The sequence below is a fragment of the Thamnophis elegans genome, chromosome 4 (assembly GCF_009769535.1).
Source record: "Thamnophis elegans isolate rThaEle1 chromosome 4, rThaEle1.pri, whole genome shotgun sequence".
NCBI lineage: Eukaryota > Metazoa > Chordata > Lepidosauria > Squamata > Colubridae > Thamnophis > Thamnophis elegans.
In genome coordinates this window covers 20,966,451-20,988,152 of record NC_045544.1, presented here as the reverse complement: position 1 = coordinate 20,988,152, position 21,702 = coordinate 20,966,451, and the positions used below count along the sequence as shown (strand labels likewise).

At 40.6% G+C, this 21,702-nt stretch overlaps 1 protein-coding gene across 1 annotated transcript; it reads right to left on the bottom strand.

The window, feature by feature from the left end:
• Positions 1–7,727: 7,727 nt before the first annotated feature.
• GJA10 (gap junction protein alpha 10) lies at positions 7,728–16,658 on the bottom strand. The gene is made up of 2 exons (XM_032215228.1): positions 15,112–16,658; positions 7,728–7,809 (listed from the first exon to the last, which is right to left on the bottom strand). Exons 1-2 carry the CDS (start codon positions 16,656–16,658, stop codon positions 7,728–7,730), a joined length of 1,629 nt encoding a protein of 542 aa, XP_032071119.1.
• Positions 16,659–21,702: the final 5,044 nt, after the last annotated feature.

Sequence of the window (21,702 nt, the reverse complement as noted above, 5' to 3'; positions counted from 1 at the left end):
GTCCTAGACCTAATAGACGCTGACTCAAGCATCAGAGTTTGATGCTGTAGTATAAAACTATTATATATTACACAGTTAAATTATTTGAAGTCTTTCTAAGAAATATATGCTGCTTTTTTAAAGATGCACTTTTTTTGGATCTAATCCATCTATTTTTATTCCCAAGGAAGTAAAAATTGAAAAAAAATGGAATACAGAAGCCACTGTGATCAGTATTCCAATTTTTGTCTCTTGAAAATAGACAGTCAGAGCTATCTAAACTTAATAAAGTCAATTCAGCTGCTGACTGTAGCAGCTGAATATTACATTCAGCCTACTGCAATATGACAAAAATTTTTAAAAAATTATAGGGAGTTTTAAAGAAAAGTGTTTTTGAATGCTCAGTCATTGTAGTTTCCCATTTATACATCACTGTGATGTGAAAAGCCACATGGGTGGAATTTCAGGTGATTTTTTTTTTAGCTCTTTTTTCTTCTTCCCTAAATAAAGTATGATAACTAACCTCACAGCAACTGATTAAATTTATTTTTTATCTTTGGTGTGCCAGTCAATCTTTATGGCCTTTAGTATAGGTTAATCTAATCCTGAAGCCTGTTGGTCTTCTTTTACTGGTGACCTGTAAATCTTATATGTTTCTATTTCAAAACAAACTAACAGACAAGTTTCGCCTCTCCCCGAGCTACGGACATTCTCTATCATTTCTAACAGATTTAGCCTACAGAGCTACAATATCCTTTGAGCAGCAGACTAGTAAGTAGTTTTGTGAAGCCTATGCAAGCATGAAATTCTCAACAATCTAGCTCAGACCAATGACTCCAAGAGGCAGTTTTCACACGCACACAAAAGATCAGGATTTGTGTTTGTTTGATCGCTTATTTCACTGCCATCTCTTTAAATGTGTACATTTAAAAAGTTTTGAGTTAGTGAAGACAGATGAGAAAGGATGTTACTTGATGTAGCCTTTGGAAAGCTCTGCTAAAAAATGTGGTAGCTAATTTCTATCTACAATATAAAATCAGTATGTGTAATTTTGCTTGTTTATATATTATGTATATTTATAATTGAATTATTTTGTGACACAGGCATCAAATAATGCTGCAGAATACAGTTGTACATATGTTAAATCCATTCAAACAATTTTTATGTATATTAAAAAATTATAGTTTGGTGGATTGTAGACTACTAATAAATTATTATAACTTTCTCTGGAAGTTAGAATGTCATTGCTTGCCGTGTAAAAGAATTACAATATTTTCCTACACTCCACCAATATTATATATAGATAGATAGATAGAAAGATATCAGAATAAAACTAGTGATATGTATTTGTTTTTAAATTATAATGCTCATGTGGTTCTACCATTGTGATGAAAGCCACTTTTTCTAGTGGGGAGTAATTATTCAAATCCTTCAAACTGAAAAAAAGATAACTTTTTATTATCAATGCCTCACTAATATCAGCTCTTTTATATATAGGTCCAGTTTACATAATGTTTAAACACCTATGCAGTGTAATAAAATAAATTATATGAAAGTTTGTTCAGCTTGACCCTATGCATGTTTACTCGAAAGTAAGTCTCACTGAGTTCACTGGAGCTTCTTACCCGGATAAGTGTGCATAGGATTGCAGCCTTATACATAAATACTAAAAAAAACCTTTAAGGAGTTTGATGAAAATCCATTTCTGTCATTGCTCAAAACTAGGAAATGGTTCAAGCGATTTTGAAGCCAATGATCCATTTAATTTTGAAGGCAGTCGGGATTAGAAACTTAGCCTAGAAATTACCTGTTTTCTGTCTTAACAGGTGAATTCAAATTTGAGGAGACAGACTGAATTTCTGGGTTATTCCACACATTTAGACTTCAGTGCTTTGTTGGTAATGAGTATGAGTTCTTGTGCATTTGCAGTTATGAAAAGGATAAGATGTTCTTCAAAAACTGATACTTAATTCTTGTGTTACGAATTTTAAAAAAATATCTGGACTCCTCCAATCAGCAGAAATTCCATTCAGTACTTTGGAGATCTCTGTATGCTGATTTTTTGCCATTCAGTTCAAGGCTCATCTTTGATTACAAGGGTGAAGATACCCTCAAGAGTTTGTTCCAGAACCAGTGGGATACAAGTGCACCTCTACTATCTATGCCTTACAAACTTCAGAGGCCATATTCAAAACAGGGTTTTATCAGTGTATGCAAGGGGATGCAACCCCTCTCCTCTTCCTCCCCAGGTCAAACAGTATGGACAGTTCTCACACATATCTACCTGTATAATCTTCTGTACCTCTCATAACTGGTCAATGACTGTAACAAGTTGCATCAGGTGTTTTTCTATATACTTTTTACACAGAATTTATGTGATTAATGGAACTTAATTCAATGCATCATTTTATTGTACTAGTTCTTAAGCTTGTCTATTATTATTTTTTTCTAGGTGACTGTGGTTTCTTGTGATTTTTACTGTATAAATGAAATGGCTGTTGATGCTTATTCCTTGTTACTAAGAATTTTTACCTTTTTGGGAAAAAAAAACAGCATTGCTATCTATGAACTAATAAATTTAAAGACTTCAGTTACTCATTGTAAATACAGTATCGTGCAAAAAGATTTTCCCATTCATTTGAATTGATAGTGTTAACTGAATTTTGTCTAGACACCATTTCTGTTGATGAAATAAAGACATACCAATATGTATTGTAGCAATGTGTCTGGCTCTGAATTTAATGTTAGAAAAAAAAAAACAGCCTCAAGTCAAGGTCACATGGCAGTTATATAGACAAAACTATGCAGTCATAGTTGGCAGTAATGTGGCTTGCTATTACTGTACCTTTTTTCTGCAATATCTCTAAATTTTTCTAGAGTACTGTATGTGTTTTATTCATTGTGGTTTCTCATCCCAGTACTTGACAGTCAAAATATCCTTCGCCCATTCAAGGTAGTGACATCTGCTGAGACTTAATAGTATTAAATTGGCTTGAAGGACTACCTGGAACGCAGTAGTTTTCCTTGATGTTTGTTTTGTTTTGTTTTGTTGAGCTTGTATGCCGCCCACTCCCGAAGGACTCCGGGCGGCTTACAATAAAACAAGGGAGGGGGATAATACACAAGACAACATATTAAAATATACAACAGTCACAATTTCCGAGGGGCTGGATATTTCGAAAGCCCCCCGGCCTGCTGGAGCAGCCAGGACTTAACGGCTTTGCGGAAGGCCGGGAGGGTAGTGAGGGTCTGGATCTCCACGGGGAGATTGTTCCAGAGGGCTGGAGCTGCAACAGAGAAGGCCCTCCCCCGGGGAGTCGCCAGCCGACATTGGCTGGCAGATGGAATCCGGAGAAGGCCTAACCTGTGTGATCTAATCGGTCTATGGGAGGTAATCGGCAGGAGGCGGTCTCTCAGGTACCCAGGTTCGATGCCATGAAGGGCTTTATAGGTAACAACCTTGTTGGACATTCTTAAGATAGAGTTCAGATATTCTCCAGTTAGTTACTTATGTAAGTGCCCACATGAGTAGATTTTCATGTTAAGCCAGAAGCCATGATGTGATGAGCAACTAAAGTAGTCTTTAAAAAACAATACCATCTCTGATGTAGCATAACATTGCCTATGATCTGTGATAACTCTTCTGTCACATAGGAACATCTGCAGGGGGGAGTTGGTTAAAAAAAACCAACCATAGTTGCCATTTTGTATTATTTATAACACACCAGGGGTGGGTTTCAACCGGTTTGCGGCGGTCCCCGCGAACCGGTTAGTCGGCGAACCCGGAAGTAAGTAACTTCCGGGAACGGCGAAGGGCTCACCCGCCTGCGCTCCTTACCGGTCTTTGAAGGCTTCTGCACTTCCACGCAGGCGCATGGCACATAGTGCCTGCGCGAGTCTCCGCGAGCAGCTGAAGCATCGCGCAGGCGCTAAGGCACATGCGTGAACTGCGCGCGTGCACGAGGACGACGACGGCCCCGTTCCAACCAAACCGGTTGGAACGGGATTAGCAACCCACCCCTGACTCACACATAACACCCTAGTGTTCTGACCCACACCTAGCCCGTTCAAAAACTACAGCCACACACAGCTTGTAAAGGAATGTTTTTAACAGTCCCGGCTCTTGCTGGCTGCGAGCCCAAAATAAACACAGATAAATTCTCTGGCAAAAGTAAACTACAGCAAAACAGGTTTATATAAATCAAATCACTGATCCAAGTGCTTCTTCTCAATGATTGCAAACAGAGACTTGACTAGAACAGGAACGGAATGGAACGAACGTTGACTTCTGCAACTAGGGTGTGGCACCATCTGTCTTTTATCTGCAGGAGGAGATCCTAATGAGCCATAGCTGCTCATTATCCTCTCCTGTGAGTCGGTCAGCCCTGCATCCCGAAACCACTCACAGGAGGTTTCTGCTGAGTCACAACACCCTAGTATAGAACCTACAGGCAAATATAGAAACCAAGTAACTTCTTTTTTCTCCCAGTGATATTCCCATTTATTCTTTTAAACATTTTCTGATATCACAAGAGATTGCAAGTAAAAGTACAAAAAATAAATGAATTATTTTTCATCCTAATGTAATACCACAAACCTACTATCTAGTGAGAGATATGCAAAAAAACCACAAATCCAAGTTCAAATGGATGCTGAATCAGTATATTAACAATTTCAACTGCACAGTCTGGGTTTAAGAAGTACAATTAGGTACCATCAGCAGACAGATTCCCGAATTGACACAAGACCTCACTCAGTGGTTTCCTATACAGGTAATTCCCCACGTATTGGTGGCAATTGGGACTTTGAATTTCTATCACTATGCAAAGTGGTCATAAAACACAATGTCATATGATGACAGCATCACTTAGCTAAAGCAATCCCACAATCCTGGTTGCCGTTGTAACCATAGGACCATGTGGGTCGTTAAAAGGGAAAGGGCAGAAGTCCTGGGCAAATAGACTGGGATGGATGGGTCAGTGCTATAAATGAAGACTACAGGATGGTGGGGGGTGTGGAGAATGCCACAGACAGGTGGTCCAAAGAGCAGCTGGGTACATGGATGCCTTGGGAAGGGGTGCCGTAGGCAGGCACTACAGAGCATGGGTGGACGCACAGATGGCATGGGAGTTGGGGGCGCCATGGACAGTTGCTATGGGGCCTGGGCTGGTGAAAAAGGAGCAGGAGTGAGTGACTTCTGACTTCTCAGCTTTCCTATTGACTTGTCTTGTGGCAGGGAAATCATAATTACATGCCCATGGCTTGCTGCAATATTGTAATGACTCAAGCACCGTGTGAATGGATTGCAAACATGTGACTACCAGGATGCTGCAGTGGCTGGAAATCCAAGGTGCCCCTCAATCAGCAGCATCATCAACTTTGAACAGTCACTGAACTGTGTTTTTAGCCTGAGGACTAGCTGTGGAAGCTAAGCAAAAGAAGGACTCTGAGGCACTCCACAGGTGAGGGACCATCAGCACAACTTCAGGTCTAAAGCACCCCAGGAGGTGCCAGTTATATTCGTCTTCACTAAAGGTCCCCTGCTGAGTCCTTATCTATACTGGACCAGGCAAATTACCTCATTGGTAGGGCAGTTAGCCCCAAATATATCTTTCTCACTTCACATTTTGCTGCTGTTTCCACAAAGATGCTGCTTGTAGTAGCAATCTATCAAAAATAGGCTAACCTTACTCATTTTGAACCGGCTCTATGCCACAATTGGTGGCTGTACTTAGTCAATCAGAGAAGCTAATTAGGGTTGGCCCTGATTGGGGGCTTGGATGAGAGAATGCCTGGGAAAATACGAGTTGAATAACTAGATTGGGAAGTCAGAAAGAAAGCAGTGGCAAAAGATTTCAATTAATGCCTAGAAAATTCCATACTCAGCAGTTGAGTTCATTTCCAAGGAAACTTTATTTTTTTACGATGTTACAGAATTGTATTATTTTCTAAAATTAATTTAACAAACAGAACAAATACTCTGTGATTCTATGCGCGCCTCATTTGGAAGTTAATTCCCACTGACCTATTTTCAAGCAAATATTGATAGGAGGACCAAGGCTGCATATTGATTTCTAAATTATTTGAACAAAAATAGACCTTCACTGCTTTTTATTTAACTCTTGATCCCTCCATAGTGGATGATCACTCAATACATTTTGTTGTGATTTTTGAATTGCAGTTGCTTTATTTTAACAAAAGGTTCAACAAACTTGATTTTATGAATCAAGTTCCTATTTTTTTTAAGAATAATGTATTTGTCTCAATACTATGATAGATGAGAATTCTATGGCCTGTTTTTCAGTATCTGCTGGCATACAGAATAATTGCCTGGCAACTGTATATAAGAATAACCAGGCATTCAACTATTTCTACTAAGTACATTCTTTAAAGAATGAAAAAAAATCAGAAGGATATGTGTCCTACTTACTTGTCGGTTCACAGGTAACACTTCTTTGCATGTTCTAATTAAAAGCTGAAGGTTGCACCATGGCTCTAATTTACAGGAAATCAATTTGATAATCCCAGGTAACAAGGCATAAAATTGCAATCCTGTAAACGCAATTGTGAGGAGGAATTTTTTAGCATTAAAAATACTGTTACAAAATGCAGACAAGGAAATCGGAGAGATAGCTGCCTTTCTCATAATAGATGTACAAAGAAGAAAAGTCATGGTGGCGCAGTGGTTAGAATGCAGTACTGCAGGCTACTTCTGCTGACTGCCAGCTGCCTGCAATTTGGCAGTCTTATTGGTCCAAGGTTGACTCAGCCTTCCATCCTTCCAACGTGGGTAAAATGGGGACCCAGATTGTTGGGGGCAATATGTTGACTCTGTAAACTATTTAGAGAGGGCTGTAAAAGCACTGTGAAGTAGTATACAAGTCTAAGTGCTATTGCTATCTAAATAATTTGGATACCTGACCGATGATGGATTCAGAAACCAGTCATAGCAGAGTATCCAAAATGTCTGTCTGCCTTCGCAGAGTTTATTGCTTTTTATATAGTTTTAACAAGCAGCAAATAGGATATATAGCAACAGCATTATTATTGGCGTATTCTCCTTGTCAATCTCTAAGAAATCCCAGCCAGGGTAGATTCTCACATATCTAGATGGTTCCTGGTGCCTGGTGGTCAGGGGTGGGTTTCTCGCCCCATTCCAACCGGTTCGGTTGGAACGGGGCCGGCAGCGTCCTCGTGCACGCGCACGGTGCATGCATGCGTATTAGCATCTGTGCGATGCTCCAGCTGCTCCTGGAGGATCACGCAGGTGCTGTATGCGTCCTGCACATGCGTAGAAGCGCAGAACTCATCAAAAACGGGTAAGGACCGCGGGCGGGCAGTCGCGCCCTTCACCGTTCCCGGAAGTTACTTACTTCCGGGTTCGCCGACCAACCAGTTCGCAGGGACCGCCGAGAACCGGTTGAAACCCACCCCTGCTGGTGGTGCTAATTAGGTGAGTTCACAGATATCTGAGGTAAACAGTTACTGAGACGCAGCAGTGTGCTGCTCACGGTCTCTACATAATCTGACCTCTTTCTCTACAGACCGTGAATTCCATTTGTGGGTATGACTGCCAGCATGAAGACCTGCACTTTGGAATTAGTTGCACTGTTGTCATGGCTGGCAGTTTTAGGCTTTTTCAAGGAAGCTCCTCCAGCCAAGGCATAGAAGGATAATTGCTGAATTGGGAGCATCTCCAATTCCAACCCTGTGGGAAACTCTGAATATGGTCTATTCATGACCATGTTTCAACACTGGTGAAAGCCCATTATATTTGCGAGGGTCTTAGATTTAGAAGTGCCCAACAACAGAGTCCATCTACCAGGTCGTCTTCCGGCCAATGGCTATCTGTTCTACCTGGTGGCTTTGTAGGCATCAGACCTCATATAAAGTCTGGAGCTAGAGGCTGAAAATGAGTGTATGAGATACCGAAGGAACAATACAAGTAGTTCTTCACTTACAACTGGTTGCGTAATGACCATTTGAAATTACAAGGAGCACAGAACCAGTGCTTTATGGTCGGTAAAGCATTTCTGGTTATTGTAAAATGTTGATCTCCCCATTCTCTCATGGTCCCATGACTACATTTCGGTACTTGGTAATCTGCTCACCTTGCAGTGTGCTGTGGTTTCTTCCACTTGGAAGAATGGATTCGTGCCTACAACTATGGCTTTCACCAAATGACCGTGGTGATTCACCTAACGACTGTTGCAGGTCTAGTCAACTTACAACCATAATGACTTACAACCAGTCCCAATTGTGGTTGTAGGTTGACAACCACCTGTATGGAAGAACTGGGAGAAAAGATGAGATACCTGAGGGAAAGAGAGAAGACCATGACGGACCAACGCTAAGAAAGAGAAATCAGAAAAAGGAGAAGAGATGCACAGAAAAGAGAATCAGAAAGGTAAAGGGAAAAGCTAGTTTATACAGGTAGCCCTCAACTTACAACAGCTCATTTTGTCATTCAAAGTTACAACGGCACTGAAAAAAAGGGACATATGACCAGCTTTTACGGTTGTAAGCATCCTGGTGGCCATATGATGAAAAAGCAGTTGAAGCATGCCCATGGTCCTGTGATCTAAATTCAGATGCTTGGCAACTGGTTCATACTTATGACTGTTGCAGCGTCCCAGGATCACATGACACTCCCCCCCTTTGCAACCTTCTGACAAGCAAAGTCAAAGAGGAAGCCAGATTTATTTAACAACCATGTTACTAACTTATCAACTGCAGTGATCCACTTAATAAATGTGGCAAGAAAAGTCATAAAATGGGGCATAAAACTCACTGAACAACGGAAATTTTGGGCTCAGTTGTGCTCGTAATTTGAGGACTACCTAGAGTGAATATTTTCTTTCTTGCAATAGAGGTCCTTTTCTTAAGTTATGCTCCTCAGGCAATTTGAGCTTAGCTTATTAAGAGTAGCCTTCCTGTTTACCTCTCTAGCTGGCAATTGTCAGACTTTTCAATAAAAAAGGATAGATGATAGATAGATAGATAGATAGATAGATAGATAGATAGATAGATAGATAGATAGATAGATAGATAGATAGATAGACAGACAGACAGACAGACAGACAGACAGACAGACAGACAGACAGATGACAGACAGATACATATATACAAACATAAATATGCACACACACACATATAATCAGGTTCGCAACCCGCATGCAATGGGCGTGCGGGCGCCAGACACACACTGTGGACACGTACGCTGTTCAGTGTAAATACGCACAGAACAATTTACAGTGAACTGCGCACGTGCAGTCAGTAAAATCCAGGATGGTGGCAGCCAAGCAGCACCAAAGAAATTGGTTTGGGGGTGTGTCAGGCCTGGGTCGCTGCCAGTTCTGCGACCCAGGCCTGAATTCCATTACCGGTTCAGCCAAACCAGGCCAAACTGGCAGCAACCCACCTCTGATTCATACATAAACAGATTTTTTGCATTTCTTTCTTGACTTTAATTCTGCTCATCTGGAATGCAGCTTTATTAGTTATAAGGAAGCCCTCTCCCCGGGCAACTCATTTCTTCCCTTGTGGTGCATTATTGACAGTTATTTTTAATGCAAGTCTACCCCTCACCCACCCCTGCCTTGTTTTCCCATACATTATTGGGGACAGGAATAGCTCTGGGTTGAAAAACCCAGAACAATCCCTATGTGCATTGAAACCCAATTATTTTGGAAGCGGCAGCAAAAAAGGGCTTACGCCAGAAGCCGCCGAAGTAGGGAGGGGGTATGTAAATTGTTTCTTTGGAAATCTTGAAGGCGGAATAAACAACACCCTCTCCTGTGAAGCAGGAGTATTCCCTTTTTTAAAAAATTACAACTGTTCAGCCCGTATTAATTTATATATTTGGAAGCCACCAAGAAACAAAGTAATACTAACAGCCCTTTGAAAAATATAAGATTAGCGCATTGAAGAGTCAGGGAAGAGAAAGACAGCTGCACATATCCAGGTTGGATTTAAACATCTTTGTTAACGTGCAACGTAGTGGTAGAAAGTTCTAGTAGGGAGCTTTCATTTTTTATTCATCAGGTCGAGCGAGGGGAAGAAAGGACGCAGTCTCTTCTTCCTTCGCCCATCTTTATTGAAGTTTTGTGTCTTCGCAGAGCCTTGAAGTTGCATGTTGAGTTGGATAAGAAGGTTTGCAGTGTTACAAATCAAACTATCCCTCCCTTCCACGGTCTTCGCTGAGAAAAAAAAGCTCTTTTTTATGTCCACTGAAGCTTCTCTTACTTATGCAAGAGAGAAGACAGTCCAACTTGAAAGAGACAATTACGGCTCGCTCTCAGCTACCACCACAGACTGCCCAGACAACAGAAGTTATAGAATACTTAAGCATCTGCCTTCGGTTGCTTTCTCATCAGATCGGAGGAGAAAAAGGGAAATAATTCGGCTTCGTATTGGCAATGATGTGCAAGGGAGATTCTTGTTGTTCTGTAACTTCGCAGTAAAACTAGTACTACTTTTTCATGATGGAAGAGAGCTCTAAGAGCACATTCTGAAAGAGAAAATGGAGAGGCTGAGTCAGCTTCTAGGACAAACACAAAGACGATCAGGGGTCAAAGCAGGGACGATTGCCGTTGGTTCTGCAAACCAGTAGTAACAAAAAAAAAGCTTCTGAGGGTCACGCAGCTCCGCTGTGAGCTGCACGATCTTCAGAAGCTTCCCCACACACACACACACACTTTCGAAAGCATTTTTTTCCTGCCAGTTTGGGCAAATAGGCAGGAAAAAATGCTTTAAAAAGCAGGGGGGGAAGCTTCCAACGATCGCATTGATAAGCTGTGAGCCGCACAATCATCGTCTTTATTTCACTTTTTAAAGCATTTTTTTCCTACCTATTCGCCCGAACTGGCAAGGAAAAAATGCTTTAAAAAGTGGGGAAAAGTTGGCCATGCCCACCTGGTCACATGACGCCCCCCCCCCCCCCAAGCCATGCGCACAGAACTGGTGGCAAAAAATGTAGATTTCACTATTGCTAAATAGCTTTGAAGGTTATTTTAGTCCAGTGGTGTCAAACTCTTGGCGTCACGTTGTCATCATGTGACATATCACAACTTTTTTCCCTTTCGCTAAACCAGGGGTGAGCATGGCCAGCATCTGACGCATCTGGCCCTCAGACCGCGAGTTTGACACCCCTGTTTTAGTCAGTTACTCATTTGAAAAAACCTGGATTTTCGTTGTTGTTCTTCTTCAGATCAAATCAAAATTACTCTAGCTCGGTTTCCCATTCCTCATAGTGACCAGACACAGGTTACTGGCATTCTCCTGCTCTTCGTTTCCCAACAATCAGGACTCATTCCCATTTTGGCCCTGGGTATGAGAGCTCCCTGGTGGGCACCACTGAGTCACAATCGATCCTTGATGTTGATGGATTCCTTGCCTTTGAAACAGGGGTGGGTTTCTCGCCCCGTTCCAACCGGTTTGGTTGGAACGGGGACGGCGGTGTCCTCATGCATGCGTGCAGCGCACGCATGCATACTAGCGTCTGTGCGATGCTCCAGCTGCTCCTGGAGGATCGCGCAGGCGCTGTATGTGTCCTGTGCATGCGTGGAAGCGCAGAACTCGTCAAAACCGGGTAAGGAGCGCGGGCGGGCGGGTGGGCCCTTCGCCGTCCCTGGAAGTTACTTACTTCCGGGTTCGCCGACCAACCGGTTCACGGGGATCGCCGCGAACCAGTTGAAACCCACCCCTGCTTTGAAAGCTAGCTAAGTTAAAGACTGTCAGTTAGTTATACAGTGATTAAAATAACACAATCTTCCATCAATATTGAATCATTCATCAGCTGGACTTATTGGGATGAACCTGAGTTCTAGTATTATGTGGAAAGGAACAAAAACTACTGATATAAGTAAAGGCAAAGGTAAAAGTTCCCCTGGCACATATGTGCTAGTCGTTCCCGACTCGAGGGGGCAGTGCTCATCTCCATTTCAAAGCCAAAGAGCCAGCAGGGTCCGAAGATGTCTACATGGTCATGTGGCCAGCATGACTAAATGCCAAAGCAGCATGGAATGCTGTTACCTTCCCACCAAAGGTGGTTCCTATTTTCCTACTTGCATTTTTACATGCTTTCGAACTGCTAGCTTGGCAGAAACCGGGACAAGTAATGAGAGCTCACTCTTTTACGTGGCACTAGGGATTCAAACCTCTGATCTGCCGACCTTTTGATTGACAACCTCAGCGTCTTAGCCGCTGAGCCACCAAGTCCCTACTGATACAATTTTAGTTATAAAGACGACTAATATAATGATAGCTAAAAATAAAAGCAAGGAAATTTCTGAGTGGTTTTGCACTGCTCCAGCCTCCAAGCAGTGTTGCAATGTTGCTAGTCAATACTTTGCTGATTGGCTGATCAAACTAGTGCAGCCAATTGAGCTGATAAACTACAGGACCCGAAAGCAAATTGGCATTCTGTTATCATGTTCGGCTTGCACAAAAGCAAACTGAACCTTCTGCTTATTGCTATTTCTTTTATTTATTAATCAAATTTAGCCTCCCATCTCATGAAAAGTGGCTCTCAGTGACGGACATACTAATCAAGGTATTACAGGTAGTCATCAACTATGACTGGTTGCTTAGCGACCAGAGTTACAACAGACTGCCCTGGGCGAATATTGAATGGCCTGATTTCCAAGTTCTATGACGGCTCCCTCACAGTCATATGACTGGATTTTTGGCATTTGCAATTGTCCATTTTCACATCCCACAGTCACATGACTGGATTTTATAACTTTTTTTCTAACTGGCATTTGCTTCCAGTTTTTGGCAAAATTGGACCAAATTGAACAATTTTTCAATTAAATACTGTATGGCATTCTCTTGGTCATCACTGTAAAAAGAGTCATAAAATTGGGTCACTCATGTGGGTGACCTGCTTTACAACCGTCATGATTTATGGTCATAATGGGCAGACTCCATTATGGTTACTAATAGAGGATTACCGGTAGTACCTTGTATATGGGGGCCATTTCAAATAGATTCTGGCATAATAAAAATGTGCATAGTTTTACAAAATTAGAAGTTAAGCATGCTTCTGCAGACTGGTGATTTAATAGGCCATAATTCATCCACAGCTACCATGTTTCCCTGAAAATAAGACAGGGTCTTATTTTTTTTGGCCCCCGAAATAAGTGTTTGGCCTTATTTTAAGAGCCGAGGTGGTGCAGTGGTTAAATGTAGCACTGCAGGCTACTTCAGCTGACTGCAGTTCTGCAGTTCGGCTGTTCAAATCTTACCGGCTCAGGGTTGACTCAGCCTTCCGTCCTTCCGAGGTGGGTAAAATGAGGACCTGGATTGTTGGGGGCAATATGCTGACTCTGTAAAGCGTTTAGAGAGGGCTGAAAGCACTATGAAGCAGTATATAAGTCGAACTGCTATTGCTATTGCTATTTTTGGGGAGGTCTCATTATTTTTGAGGTGCAGGAGGCCTCTTATCCTTGGCCTGCGGATTAGCTGATCCAGAGAGGGTCGGAAGTTCTGTCTCTGTTTTTGGCACATTCTTGCCAGCCCTAGCATCGCTGGGCCTGCCACTATTTTTGTGACTGCCACTTAGAGAAGGGGCATGGTAGCTAGGGTTTGCGGGAACGGCCTCTGCAAGGTCGTTCCACGTGGATGGCCGGTGCATGTGGTGTGCGTGGGCATGTTCCCCCCTCCCCCCAGGAAATGGCAGGGACCGGATGCACATGGATTTAAATATTTTAGGGGAGGGCTTATTTTCAGGGGAGGGCTTATTTTAGTGCATGCGCTCAAAAGCCCAGTTGGGCTTATTATCCAGGGACATCTTATTTTCAGGGAAACAAGGTAGATGCTTTCACATCTCTGCTGATTTCAATGGGAGTGTTAGGTAAATGTATACAGCTCTTCCACTAAAATCAATAAATGTTAAATGAGAAGTCCTTAACTAGGACTGAATTAGTTTCTCTGCTCCCACAACCCCAGCATTGGTTTGCTAATGTCATTTGATGCATTTTAAGGTTATTATTCTGGGAAAGACTAAATAACTAGTTGAAATGCCCCCTCATAACCCACTCCCATATTCACACTTTCTCTTTCAAACATGCAGAGAATTCACATCAAGTATAACACATGCACATAAGACAGAACAAATATGAAACTAAGTAAATATCAGATTAGAAGAAAATAAATGTATAAATTTAAATTAAGAAGAGTGTTAAAAATACCCATGCTGAAATCTCTTCAGCAATGCAAAATAGAAACTGATTCTTCTTACCTGCATATAGTTTAGAAAGGTTTGTGCAATGAATTGTTTAAAAGCCTTATCAAGAAATGTGTGCATTTATGCTTTGGTAAACAAACTTGGCACTTTTTTTGATACAGTTTGCGCCTGTTTTAACTTGTAATAAAATACCACTAGAACAAATACTTTTAAAAAGTATTTAAATTAAATTACTATATATCTTTTAAGACGCAATTTGGACGTTACATAAATCCTGCATCTCAGAGCTTTGCTCAACAAACTAACTGACATAAGATTTTTTTAAAAAAAATATTCTTGCCTTATTTCTCTCCGTCACCCATTTTTAAAAAATAATACTCAGCTGATTTTATTCAATATTATATAAAGACGTGACCCGACAAATGTGCGCACGTCAAAAGCGCGGTGATGAAACCGTGGCGACAAAAAGCGCGAGTTCAAAATCGCGCCCACAACAATGCACCAACAAAACCACGCGCACAAAAACGCGATTTCAGTTAAGGTAAGGGTTAGGTTCAGGGTTCTGTTTAGGGTTAAGTTTAGGGTTAGGGTTAGGGTTATTTGGTTGTTATTACTTGTTCGTTGAAGGCGCACTGTTGTTGGCGCGCTTCTGCGCTCATTCATCGGCGCGATTTCAAACTCGTGGTTTTTGTCACTGCGGTTTCGTCAGCGCGCTTTTGGCGAGCGTGCATTTGTCGGTGAACCATATAAAGAATGCCCTTCTACTGAAACAATTGCATTTTTCAAACATTTCCTTTGATTTGAAAGAACCTCATTACCTTTCTACCTTTCATGTTTGAATGTTTTCACAGACAAACCCCTAAGCCCAAGGCCTAGGCTAAAAGGATGCGAAAGAGCAATAACTCACACTATAGCAGAATATAGCAATATAGCAGAAAGTTTGCTTGGGTTTACTTGCCATTGACATTTTGCGTCCCCTCGGGGCAGAAAATGAGGGTGTGATAGGAGGGCTGCTGTCATCTTGCCATTTAGCTTCCAAGACCGAGCCATTCTGTGAGTCTGAGGTCACCGAGTCGATATCCAGCTGGCTCTTTGACAGCATTCTGGGTAAAAGGCTGGAGTTGTGGTTCTGGTAAGGCATGGTCCTTGGAGAGCTGCCATTATCATCTCCTAAGTCCCGGCTGCTAAGTTCCCAGCTATGCTTCTGAAACGTTGCTTGAGGGCTCTCCCTGGGGTTGGATACTATGGAAATTTTAGAAGCGTGTGGAAGGTTCTTGGACTCATCTGAAGCATTGGATTCACTCTTTCTGTAGAGGTCAACAGGCTGCCCTGCTTCCATTGGAATGTTGTCAGCGCTGCAGGGTGCAATCAGATGCTCATCGTTATGGCATTGACTCATGAGGTTTGTATAATGCCTGGAAAACAGCCTATGTTGATGTTCTCCATTCCCATTGGGGTATCCGAGATGCCCATAAGAAGGATGTGGTCGATCTGGATACTGATTGGTCCAGCTTCTGCAGTTTCTGCGCCATTGTTGCTCTCCATTGCCTGGGTGCTGGTTTTGTTCAGTAAATATATATCCTTCTTCAAGATTCAAGGAGACGGGTAGCCTCGCTTGCTCCTCTGACCTAAATTTGTAACTATCTTGGTGGGATGAATCACTCATGTTGCAAATCTGCTGCATCATTGAATTTTTCTTGGGGAAATTAAAGATAGCCTCCTCCTCGGCGGTCATTAGCTTCTTCTTGGACTTCCTAAAAAGGGTGCTTCTAATCTTCTTGATCCCCAAATAAACAATCTCCAAGAGATTCAGAAAGAGTGAAACAGCTGCAATGCTATGCATGAAAACCATGAAGATTGTTTTTTCTGTTGGTCTGGACACAAAACAATCCACAGTGTTAGGACAGGGTGGGAGGGTGCACTTATACAGTGGATTCATTTGGAACCCATACAAAAGATACTGGCCCACCATGAAGGCCACTTCTAAGACTGATCGGGTCAAGATATGAAGGATGTAGGTCCATAGCAAAGCCCCTTGCAAGGGAGGCTTGCTTGCTTTCTTTTGTTCTTCCAGCTTCTTCAGCTGCCTCTCTATTCTCCGGTGATCTTCTATAATATGTTCTATCTCTTTCAGCTGCTCTTTAAGGTAGGCTTTCTTCTGCTGCCTCTCTTTCTCAAGGGCTTGCAGTCTGTAAATGGCATGGCCCATATAAACAAGTGAAGGAGACGAGACAAAGATGACCTGGAGCACCCAATAGCGGATTAGAGAGATAGGGAAAGCTTTATCATAGCAGATGTTGTTACAACCCGGCTGCTCAGTGTTGCAGACAAACTCCTCTTGCTCATCATCCCAGACTTCTTCAGCAGCCACACCGAGAACCAACATGCGAAAGATGAAAAGGATGGTGAGCCAGATTTTGCCCACTATGGTGGAATGGAGATGAACTTCCTCTAAGATACTGCCCAGCAAATTCCAGTCCCCCATAGTCATGAGATCATCCCTCTAAAATAAAACAGCAGTGCGTCATTAAGGAAGCCATTTATATATTTGTGTAAGTACCAATTTAAATTGCCGGCAATTTACTTGACCTGGATTAAAATAAGAGTGAGCAAACGATAGGCCCCATTGTTATAAAAATGAAGTGTCATCTAAAGCTCTGTGTGTGTGTGTGTGTGTGTGTGTGTGTGTGTGTGTGTGTGTATGTATGTATATAAGCAGGTTTTGGTGTATTTGGGTCTTTTCCCACGAAAGATTGAGAGTATCTTGGCAACGTTTCGACAAGGTCCCACTCGTCATCTTCAGGCTGGTGTCTTCGGCCTCGTGCCTGTGCAAGGAAAGCTTTGCTCGCACAGACACGAGGCCGAAGACACCAGCCTAAAGATGACGAGTGGGACCTCGTCGAAACGTTGCCAAGATACTCTCAATCTTACATGGGAAAAGACCCGAATACACCAAAACCTGCATATCTATCTATCATCTATCTATCTATCTATCTATCTATCTATCTATCTATCTATCTATCTATCTATCTATCTATCTATCTATCATCTATCTATCTATCTATCTATCTATCTATCATCTATACACACACACACACACACTGCTTTAGATGACGCTTCCTTTTTATAACAATGGGGCCTATCGTTTGCTCACTCTCATTTTATATGATGGAAAAATTGGATAATATCCTATTTCTAAGTTTGTAAAAAAAAAGCAAGTATCCTGTCAAATTAATAAATAGATTAAAAATGCAACATATTTAACTGCAATTACCGAGGAACATTTCCACACATCCATCTACAAATCTGTTAAGAGTCCTATTAAAAGCATAACTTTGTATTCCTTTCCATTTTTTCTCTCGAAGGCTCACAAAGAGAGCATAAAGAAATTAATAATTTAATTTAAATTTGTACATAGCCCTATTTCTGAACATTATCGCCTCTCCATTGCAGTGTGTTCTATTATCTGTCACAATGGTTAGATTTTGATGCGTTTGTCTGATATTTAAATTACTATCAAATCATCTTGCAGCATTTAATTCCACAAGCTGATAACATGGTGCATGAAGAGGATCCCTTTATGATGGAAACAGATTTCCCTGCAAAAAGACATTTATTTTTATAGGTATACATGTATAGCCACACAGACAAAGTCACACACACACACATTTTCTTACCTTTTCCTTGATTTCTGTCCAAGGCTGCAATTACCAGCATAACCAATGAAGTAAGAATGATCTCAAATCAGAATTGATTTCTTCTTGTCACATGGACGTTAGTACAGTTTTCTTGGCAACACTACAAAAGTTGAGTGCCACTGCCTTCCTCCAGAATATTTTCCAACTTCCCAGTTTGCCTACATGGAAAATTCAGGAAGGGTAAGAGAGAGAGATTTTGTTTTCCTTTTGGAAAAAAATGCCATCAGAAGTAATGCTTTAAAATTATTAAAAATTACCATAATTTCTGTATAATGACAATTTAACTATATTGTTTCCTTCACTGCTTTAGAACCTCTTTTATTCAAAGTGCCTTTATAGAGTAGAGTAATGGACAGACTGGAAATATTATTACACTATGAGCAATTTATATCAGAATGCAGGACTCATGCTAACAACTGGACTTGTAATTAAGAATGTTTTCCTCTTTGTACATTTAAAATAACTTGATATTATTCTACTGCTTACCATGCTCATGATCTCTTGTAGTACATCAAATTTGTCCCTTGAAATTACCGCATGCTTTCCAGCACTGTTAATTGCTTCGTCTTCCTCTGAAGAACTTAAATCTACTTTTACACCTGACATGACGATTGTAAATCATAATTCGTTGGCTTCTGGGAGTAAGTCCAAAGAATACAATTTGATGAATTGACTGAGAGGACAGAGCCACTAGTTGGAACACTCATGCAATGGAGACCAACCAAGGCATCTCCTCAGCATTTCCGTCCACCTCATTGCTCTGCAATGCCACTGTTTATTTCATTAGGACGCAACCACAATCTTCTTGCTGAAATGCTAAGTAAAACCATTCATTTTGTAAAGTGAAATGAACAGTCTCTTTTCACAGCTCTGGATGCTTTCTTTACAATCTGTTCATTTTCATGGTAATCAATGCTCAGAGATCAATCGGTCATGCCCGATTTCATAGTCTATTACACATCAGCATAGATGGGTCAGATTGGGTAGAAAAATACATGAAACAGCAGCTCAAACTAGAACAGGTTTTGAAAGGAGAAATCCAATTTCCCTTATTTTCCATTGGCTTTGGTTACTCAAGGCCCTTACTTCAAGGGATGTATGCAACAACACTCACAAAAATGAATAAACAAGTATAAATTATATCCCCTTTTCTGGGTTGCTTGAAAAGATAGCAATTAAAAGAAAAGAACAGGAGCTTCAAAGTCAATGGTGTTGATTGTTTAGCTGCTGAGTAAGAAGCAGAGATAGGAAGTGTATTAAAATCTTCAGTTTAGGGAATTGTTTGTGTTAACTAGAGCCTGAGGTACTTTTCAATGGTGCCTTATGATGGTTATAGAATCCCATTAACTCTTTGTTTGCTTTAAGAGAGTTTGCAACAATGAGAATATTTTGAGGACCTGCTGTAAAATAGGAATTAAGAAATCACACAGAAAAGAGATAATCAAGCTATAATTATGTAAAAGCTTGCTTCTAAGTAGGTCCCTGATGACTTCCATGAAATTATTACTAGTAGACTGAAGACCAAAACTAATATTAATAAAAGTACTTTGCCCATGGGAGTAATTATTTATTTTCGAATTTTGAGGCCATCCAACTCCTTAACCATACCGGGCATGTTACAAACCGGTAAATTATAAACATAGATCATAGCCAGCTAGAAAGTCAGTAAAAGCAATTATAAAACCAAACTTTAGCAAACCATGCAATTATCTGATCCCAATGAAAGCCTTCATTACAATAGAAACTAAACCCATCTGATGCTTGGAATATTAACCTGTTCATTGTTACCTAAAGGGTTTATAGAGTGAAATGGTTTGTCAGATGGACAAAGCTCAGGAATCTGAAATATAGATGGCAGCAACAATAGAAGGGGGGGGGACAGGAAGTTAGGACCATTTTTCGGTGTGGAACGCTTTGTGCTTGCACTAAGTAGAAACAGGGTTAAAGAAATACACTACTCTTGGCAGTTAGCTACTATCAGCTAAGCGTACCTGATTTTCTCTTCAGAAGTTGCCTTGGGAGTTATCATAAATTGCCATGCCTTGCTACCAATTAAAGGTATGGTTTGCTTTTCTTCAAAATTACTTTGAGCTTGTATCTCTCTTCTTTTGCTATATCTTTATTTTCGCCTCTGGACATAATTCGAAGACATTTTTTAGGAAAGCTCAAGTGTGTATAAAATGGTCGAGTCAGTAAGATTATCTTTCAAACTACAAGATAGAAGAGTAGTTCTTAAACTAGAGGGGTATTTTGGTGCATCCTAGGAACAATGAGTAATTTGTAATAAATTAAATTTGTGAGTTGAGGATCCAGTTTGGGATTGCCACTATCAAGCACTTGTGGGGTTTTTAATGCAGCTAATGACATACAAGACTGAAGAAAAGAGTAATTGGGTTAAACAGTTGAAGAACCACTGAGCTAGAGAGAAAGCCACTGTTGTAATTAAACCATAAACTAATCAAATTCTACTTTAGGAAATTCACATTGAAGTCTCCTTTTTCTTGAAAAATCACTGATGTGAGAGGAAAAAAAGAATTGGCTAAACAAGCAATATGTTCATATGCACGTCATGTTAAACATATGACTGTTTAGTAATACACCACAGCCTAATATATCAATCCTTCCTATAGTTGACATATCAGCAGTTAGGTTTCCTGCAACTCATTAGAACAAATCACTCAACTTGGAAACCCACCTTCATTTTTCTTTGTTAGGCATTGGTATAGAGTAAATTATTGGTCTATAAGGATTTTTAGTACACCCTGCACAGATAGAGTTGGATGGATGGATACTAATAATGTATTGTGAAGTAGAATTTGGGGATCAAACTTAAAACCACATCTTTCAGTGGAACTAAAGTGCTAAGCTGTACAAGAATTTGACACAAAGAACTTTCATTTAAAGGAGAAAATGATACTAGGACAAGCAAATAACATACAACTTCAAAGGTACTCATCCCCTCTTTACATGCCCTTGTCCAAAGGGAATTAGAGTCCTTGCTCAGCAATAAACACAGACACAAGGAATGCTGATTCAGGAAGTAGCAGTGCTGAGAAGCAAGGACACTCGGGGAAATCTCAAAAAAACATATGCTAAGATCCCTTTGTTAGCACAAGTAAACAATTGCATTCACCCCGTTATCCTGACTTACCAAGTTTTAAACTCAATCAAATTGTTTGCTACACTAATTAAATGTATATCATAATTTGTGTCAGTCTATAAAGAGGGAGTTTATCCCCTCCCCTCTTTTGGCTTGTCTTTTACCTCTAGAATCAATCAATAAACTATTTGTACTTCAATGAAATTGTGCTGATCTCTGAATTATATGAAATCAAATGTTCTCCTATAATTGTCAACACCATGGTTTTCCCCAACATAAAACTGTGAAAACTAGAATTTTGGAAAAATTGCAATTAAGACAAATTAATGCATCTGAACTGTGAGGCTGAATACAATTATTAAGACTATTTTGGACCACAAGGAAGAATAGTTCAGTATCGGATGATAGTTCATTATCAGTAAATAATTTCTATCTGTACTGCACTGTACTGGAAGTGTTAATAACTAACATTTACATTTTAATTAATATTTCATCACCAATATCAATATTAATAAAATCCATTAACAGTAAACGTAAATATTAAATATAAAGGCAAAAGTCCTTGGAGAAGAAGGTCCAAGATGAGAAGGCAATCTTGAAGGAAAACCCTTGTTAAATCAGGATGTTTTGATGTACTAAACTCCACAACTTAACCTCACTGGAATATATCTGAAGTATTGAGCTTTGCACTTTAGTATCAAGATTATTTGCTATCAGAAAAGCAAATTATTATCTAC

Bases quoted from the DNA above. Each gene is read 5' to 3' on its own strand.
- GJA10 (XM_032215228.1), bottom strand. From the start codon at position 16,658: ATGACTATGGGGGACTGGAATTTGCTGGGCAGTATCTTAGAGGAAGTT. The intron at 7,810-15,111 runs GCAAACTTTCTG...ATTGGCCGGAAG, and splicing joins TCAATGGCAAGTAAACCCAA to ACGACCTGGTAGATGGACTC.